Genomic DNA, 7,573 nt, shown 5'->3' with positions numbered 1-7,573 from the left:
ATATCTGCTAATTGGCTTCATCACTCTGTCTCCTCTCCACCAGTAAGCTGGTGTGTGGTGGGCGTTCTGGCGCACTATGGCTGCCGTCGCATCATCCAGGTGGATGCTGCACACTGGTGGTGGATGAGGAGACAGCCCCTGACAATGTAAAGCGCTTTGAGTGCCTAGAAAAGCGCTATATAAATGTAATGAATTAATTATTCTGGATGGTTCCTAGGGTGTTCTGGATGGTTGCTATGGTGTTCTGGATGGTTGCTAGGGTGTTCTGAATGTTTGCTAGGGTGTTCTGGATGGTTCCTCGGGTATTCTGGATGGTTCCTAGGGTGTTCTGGATGGTTGCTAAGTGGTTGCTTACTGGCCCAAGTCAAAAGGCCCCATTCCTTTCTGGACCCTTATGGCCTGGATCCTTCATCCAATGTTTTGCCCGTTTTATCAACCACCAAGCGAACGAATGATAAAACGAACAGCTTATGTAAATCCAACAGCTTATAAAAAGTAATAGCAAACCTCTCAACAAGCCTCACAGTTAGAGGTATCATTCATGTCCATGGAGTGAAACAGGCTCTAACTTAATGCTTTGGGTTAGGGCTTTGTTCAAATAACTGACATGCAAGAGTAATGAATGCATACAGAAAATAAATGTTAATAGAGTGTTAAATCATATTGTTAAATCATATTGTTTCCACCACTGAATAAAAAGGTCATTTCACATTTTTATCTCACAATTCTGACTTTTTTCTCAGATTTGTGAAAGTGAAAAAAGTGACGTCATATAAACTCGCAGTTGAGAGTTAAAAAGTCAGATTTGCGAGATATATACTTATTTTCTCAGAATTTTGAGATAAAGTTGCAAATATGTGTTCTAAAGTCAGATTTCTAAGATATAAACTGATTGTCTCAGAATTGTGAGATATAAACGTGCAATTGTGTGTTCTAAAGTAAGATTTGTGAGATATAAACTTATTTTCTCAGAATTATGAGATATAAACTCGCAATTGTAAAAGAAAAAAAAAATCAGAATTGTGAGCTGACTTTTCCCCTCAGAATTGTACTTTATATCTTGCAATTACGAGTTTATATCTCACAATCCTGAGAAAAGAAGTCAGAATTACATGATATAAACCCGTAACTGCAAGAATAAAGTCAGAATTGCGAGATAAAAATACGGAAACAAGCTTCTCTAGAAAACCTCTTAAATGATATAAAACACGTCTATTTTCTTGAGCTGAAGCACCTGTTCTCTGTAGCTAAATCTCTATGTTCTCGTGTCGCTTGGGTTCATCAGTGCTGAAGCGTTTCTATTGAGATTTGTTTTGGGAAGTGTCTGCAGAGTCATGTGCTTTCGTTGAGGATGCAGTCATTGCAATTAGCCGGGTAATGCTGTTAAACGGTGCTGAAGCCCGGAGAGGGGAAGAGACTTGACCTTCATTTAAAAGGTGTGGAACGCCAATTAACCGGAGCACCCAAGCTTGGAGGACGAGGGCACCTGCCGCCGCTTTCCCACGATTTCGCCCCGCATCACGCTTGTCAGCCGTTTTTGAAATGCGAAAGATCATTTGTGTATGAAGAAAAGTTTGCACTAATTTCTGTCCGTGCGATTAGCAACTCCGATGTCTCGGTTTGTGCATGTTTCAGGTTTTAGTGCATATTTTTTCCAATGCAACTTTCCCTTCCCAGTGCGTTCCTTCCCATACGCCCAATTTCTCTGAGCCTTGTCCTCATTAGGAAGTGTTTAGAAACCTGCTGAAGTGAGAAATGGGCCCGCGAGAGCTTGTTGTCCTAATTAAACTTTGACAAGAAGAGTGACAAGAAGCAATGGAGGGGAAACAATGGCAACAGTGTCCGAGTATGAGCCCGAAGCTGGGAAAGTCTTTGTCCTGCCGAACAAAAGCATTTGTTTGCACGTATTCAACTCCACTCAACTTCACCAGGCCCAGGTGCTAAAACCAACTTCGTGATGAACATCAGAACGCATCACACCTTGGCCCATCTGATGCCCGGCCCGCCGTCGCTTCAAATCCGTCGCTCCGCCAGCAGATCAAAGCCATGTAAATATTGCCGGACAATTAATTCACACTCATTACCTCCAGCGCCTAACATAAAGACACAGCCAATCGTGTTGGGTTTCAGAGGCGAGCGGGTGGAACGAGGCATTTGAGAGTCTAAAACATTCCTGAACCGCAGCCTTTTTCCATGTTTGATCTCCTAAAACTTCATCACGGAAACTCATATCTGGAAAACAGCATGTTTTTTTTGTGTTTGAAAGACTGATTCACTGGCAGGTGGGACGGAGACTGTGTTTGTCACAGTAGGCGGAGTGCACACTTGCCCAAAGGGGGAGGACCTTTAAAAGTTCTTATAAAGTGTGCTGGATGGAGTGAACAGTGATCTGTGATCTTCATCTCTAGTGCACTTCACTGCGACCACGCTGCAATGGCACAGAACGGGACTATAGAGAACGGGCTCGCTCGAAACGCGTTCCCTCTGCCTCAGCCTGTGAAAATCCCTGAGATTAAACACACTAAGGTAAGAGCTTGTCTTCAGCCTTAAATCGCAAACAAATACTAGAGCGAGTGGAGTTTTAGACTGATTAGTCCTTTAGTCTTTTTCAATGACATTTATAAGAAACTTTAGGCTGTTACTATTAAAAATAGAGCATTTTAAAGCCTGATGTCTTTTTATAGTTCTTTAGAACTAGAACTTGGTGGGTTAAAGAACCAAAACAAAGCTAATGCACTGATTTAAGGAACATATTTTGAGAACTGTACATTATCTTTAAGAAGTGTTTTTTTTTATAAGAGGGTTCAAATGGTTAAAGGGTTTTTAAATGAGGGATACATACACAATATTTACATGTATTATAATTTTTTTTATTCATATTTGTGGACATGTTAATGAGCTAGTTATTTACATTTATTATTTAATTTTGACCATTTTTATTTATATTTGTGGGCAAGTCAATGAACTAGATATTTACATTTATTAATAATTACATTATTTTTATTCATATTTGCGGGAGTTAAAGAAGATATTTATATTTTTTATTTTTTATTTATATTCGTAGACAAGTTAATGAATTAGATAAGTCTTAACTGTAATGGGAAACCAGTTTCACTGTAGTCTAACTATTTGTTGCAGATTTTTATCAATAATGAATGGCACACGTCAATCAAAGGAAAGACGTTTCCAACGATCAACCCTGCAACAGGTGTCAAAATCTGTGACGTCGAGGAGGCGGATAAAGTAAGATGAATTTGACTCATTAGATGTCTAATTAAAAATGAGGATTAATGTACAGTGAATTGGGATACATGTATATCTGCCATGCATTTACGAATTGTAATTTTTCATGTAGGCCTAAATGTATGAGTTAAAATAGATTAAATTATATTGCATTGTTGAACTATTAATATGCATATGAGACTGATTTGAGGGTTTGTCAGATATGTGAGAATGCTTATTATTTATGTAGGCCTAATTGCAATTATTTTATATAGCTACTTGCGATTTGGAAGCTGATAGAATAAGTTAATTAGACTGCACTTTTGTCATTTAAACTATGAATATGCATATGAGACTGATTTGAGAGTTTGTATTTATTTTGTAATTGTGTTTATTTATTGCAGTTATTTTATTATTTTGGTTGATATACAATTAGCCTAATTGTGTTGCATTAAGCAGTTAAACTATTATACATGATTTGATTTGAAAATTTGTCAGGCAAGAATTATAAGCATGGTTATTTAACTAATATAATGATTTGGCAGCTGATACAAGATGTATTTAATCAGATAACATAATTTGCCATTAGTCATCTGCAATATCACTTTCAGATTGTTAATAAGAATCTCTTCACCTGTGATGTGTGATGTGATTGTGGTGAGTGTAGTCTAAAATGTTGGTGTGATTGCTCAGGCTGATGTGGATGAGGCGGTGAGAGCTGCCAGAGCGGCCGGCCAGAGAGGCTCTGAGTGGCGGCAGATGGACGCGTCGAACCGCGGCCGGTTACTGCACAGACTCGCGGATCTGCTGGAGCGAGAGCGCGCTGTGCTCGCGGTGAGTCTGCCTTCAGCGATTAATTAGATCGACGCGACTGCGACTTCTACGCCAAATTCGCGTCGCTACTCATTTGCTTAAAGTTTCGTTGTATCCGCTTTATTTTTAACGCGCGGCCATTTTTAACTTGAATGTACGATAGCAGTGTTGCCAACTCTCGCAAGATAAATAAGCTACCGCAGATTCAAAAACAAGCCCAAAACAAGCCCAATATCACTATATTATTTATTATCATCAATATTATTCATTATCAATTGTTTATTATCAATGAATGAGCCTGCAACATAGTAAACTGAAACCACTCGGAGTTTGAAGTGCAAAAACATTAGTTATTTTACAAAAATCATCAAATTGCAACAAAGCGGGAGGGTACACACTACCCTCCGATCCAACCCGATCTCATGAAAGTGCGTATCAATAGCACGAGTTTATGTTTTGATTTGGCGTACTGTTTATAAGCAAAAATTTACTTTGGCGTGCATATAGGCTACGCAATGGGTAGGATTAGGGTTGTGGGGTAGATGCGTATCATATGTACTCGAAAACTGCGTATCATATGCACGCGAAAACTGCGTATTATATGCACGCCAAACACGTGCGTATCATATGCACGCCAAACACGTGCGTATCATATGCACGCCAAAGTCAATTTTTGCGTAGCAATACCACGATTTTTTTGTTTTTATTTGGTGTGCTATTTATACGCATTTTCATGAGACTGGGCTCTCCGATCACCAGCGAGCAGAATAGTTTTGGAGATGAAAAAGGAGAATAAAGATAAGAGCAATATAGCCACATATGTATATTAAAATAATCTCGAACCATATTTATCTATTATTACTGCTCAATTATTAATCAATTATTTATTGATTTAATGATTAATGCATTTTAAAAATATTTTACAAATTAAATTAAGTCACTTTCCTCCCCTGCACCGTTCACCTTCTCCCCTGTTTCCTCCATCTCTGTACATCTCTGTTGGTGGCCTTGTTTGTCTATTACATCTCGTCACATAACGTCACATGTCTGCACGTTAAACGAGATTTTACTCCAATGAGGGGGAGGAGGGGCGCGATGTGCGATTCAATTCAATTCAATTCAATTCGAGTTTATTTGTATAGCGCTTTGAACTAGCTTTTCTGTATCAGAAACAGGTAACATGTTTCGTAACTTGGCAATGTTTCTAAGATGGAAGAATGCTGTTTTTGTAACATGGGAAATATGATTTTCAAAAGACAAGTTGCTATCTAACATAACACCCAAATTTTTGACTGTAGAGGAAGTAACAGTACATCTGTCTTGTTGCAAATTGTAATCCAAGAGATTCTGTGTTTTGGTCCAATAAGTAATATCTCTGTCTTATCCGAATTTAATAGGAGAAAATTATTGGTCATCCAATCTTTTAAATTTTTAACACACTCTGTTAGCTTAGATAATTTAGAAGTTTCATCTGGTCTTGTTGAGATATATAGTTGAGTATCATCAGCATAACAGTGGAAACTAATCCCGTATTTTCTAATAATATTACCAAGGGCCAACATGTATATCGAAAATAGCAGAGGACCTAGGACAGATCCTTGTGGCACTCCATATTTTACTGGTGATAATTGAGATGACTCGAGACTTGAGACTTGAGATGATTCGCGATGGCGAATAACGCTAGAGCACATTTATTACTCCAATGATTAGCTTTTAGCAGACAGTGTCAACAATACCCTATATTGGAAAAAAAACAGCAATCATAAATGTAAAGAGACAAAGTTGCTTGTCAGGTATTCCTAACAAGCAACCATATTTTTTAAAATAAGCCCAAAAAAACAGTGGCCCGTGATTTTTTTAATGCGAATTCACAAAAAAGGAAGCCCAAAGTTGCGTAAAATACGCGGACTTGTCAACTGTGTACGAGGCTTCCGGTAACATTCGCTAGTTATTTACCTGTACAAAAGCAGTATCATAGTATTTTAATTCATTATCATATTCAAGGACACACTGGTTTATAGCGCAAATAGTTTTAATTTTAGCTATTTTTTTAATTATTCTAGTTATTTATCTACACAAATCGGAAATTACGTCAACGCAGGGTAAAGTTAGTTCCATTACAGGTCTGCGCCTATTATGTTAGTATGCCCTTTTAATGCTTCTTACCTTTTCTGTTTTGCCTGTTTTCCAAGTTGTTGTTATATAATCTACAAAGAAATAACATTTTACTTGTTTGTAACTTATATGGCCACTCAGACCGCTGACTCGTCAAGATAATATGCTCAACATAGCGCCGGATGGTTTCTGTTCTCCATCTCCGGTAGGCTACATTTGAACGTATATCTCAATCTACTAAGTTATTTCCCTCGAATCACCACATCATGGCTTAAAAATGACAGCGTTAATATCCAGATGACCATTGTTCCAAGAAGAACTTATCAATTCTGACTGAGTCCGGTTGAAGCATGTATTAAACTCAACGCAACAACGTAATCCCGATACAATAGGAATAAAGTCATGAATACAAGTCATCACTTGTTTAATATGTATTTCCCAGGATACATTATACAACCAAAGTCTCTTCTATAGTCTTTGATACAATGTACATTTACGCCATAATTAACATAGCAATAAATTAATAATAATAATAATAATAATAATGAAAAAAATTCACGTGGAGAGTCGTAATGCACAGCCAGCACCAAACGGACAGAACGGCAAAACTCAAATATAAGTGCCACCATTTCAAATTAAACAAACTATTATTTGTGATGACCCGAAGTTGATGCAAAAAGTTAGTTTTTAATGTTTTAATGTTTGCGCTTTGTAGAATAAAGCACTGTCAGTTCAAGCATTTTCGTAGTATCTAATTAGTAAAAAAAAAAAAAAAAAGACTTTGATTCTCTAACTTATTCTTGTTAAGTACGCTGTTGTCACCAGAAAAACTTTTCCCCGGCAAGCGCCAATCCGGAAGCCAGAAACACGGAAGTGTGAAAAAGGCTAATTAATCGGAAGTCTTGCACACTCAAAGAAAATGGCGAACTTCTGCGTTGCAAAATAAAGTGGGATACAACTTTTGCTGTATTTTCAATCCAGAATTCATTACTTTCAAGGCAAATTTGTGTTTTCTGTGTGCTGTTTGTGCATATTAGCATTTATGTGTGTTAAAGTGCTCCTATTATGGGTTATGAAAGGTTCATATTTTGGTTTTGGGAGTCCCCAACAACAGGTTGACATGCATGCAAGGTCAAAAAACACTTTCATTGTCTTATAATATGCATTTATTTTTACCTTACTTGCTCAATGACTCCCTAACGATTCATTTTTCCAAACCCCTCCTTTGCGTGACGCTAATCTGCGGTGATTGGTCCAATTGGGCTCATTTTCATCATACCTGTAATGCCTGATAAAGCAGCATTTGTGAGTGCAGTGCTGCTTTATGTACAGCCGTTACCGGGGAAACCGCTATTTTTACCGCTCCAAAAGCAGCACCTAGTGGCAAAGAATGAATTTGCATTTTCATTCAGACCAACGGAAA

The 7,573-nt window shown here is 37.8% G+C and overlaps 1 protein-coding gene across 1 annotated transcript in view; it reads left to right on the top strand.

Moving 5' to 3' along the window:
• The first annotated feature begins 2,192 nt into the window (after window positions 1-2,192).
• Window positions 2,193-7,573, top strand: part of LOC107742307 (aldehyde dehydrogenase family 1 member A3-like) — a 44,427-nt gene continuing 39,046 nt past the window's right edge. The window contains exons 1-3 of the mRNA XM_016555228.1: window positions 2,193-2,526; window positions 3,139-3,243; window positions 3,916-4,056. Coding sequence (XP_016410714.1) covers window positions 2,434-2,526; window positions 3,139-3,243; window positions 3,916-4,056 — 339 coding nt within the window. The 5' untranslated portion in view covers window positions 2,193-2,433. The remainder of the gene's footprint in view (window positions 2,527-3,138; window positions 3,244-3,915; window positions 4,057-7,573) is intronic.

The sequence above is a fragment of the Sinocyclocheilus rhinocerous genome, unplaced genomic scaffold, assembly GCF_001515625.1.
Source record: "Sinocyclocheilus rhinocerous isolate Xijiao unplaced genomic scaffold, SAMN03320098_v1.1 scaffold75, whole genome shotgun sequence".
Lineage (NCBI taxonomy): Eukaryota > Metazoa > Chordata > Actinopteri > Cypriniformes > Cyprinidae > Sinocyclocheilus > Sinocyclocheilus rhinocerous.
The sequence above is the reverse complement of the archived record's forward strand: the minus strand, read 5'-3'. Positions and strand labels throughout refer to the sequence as shown.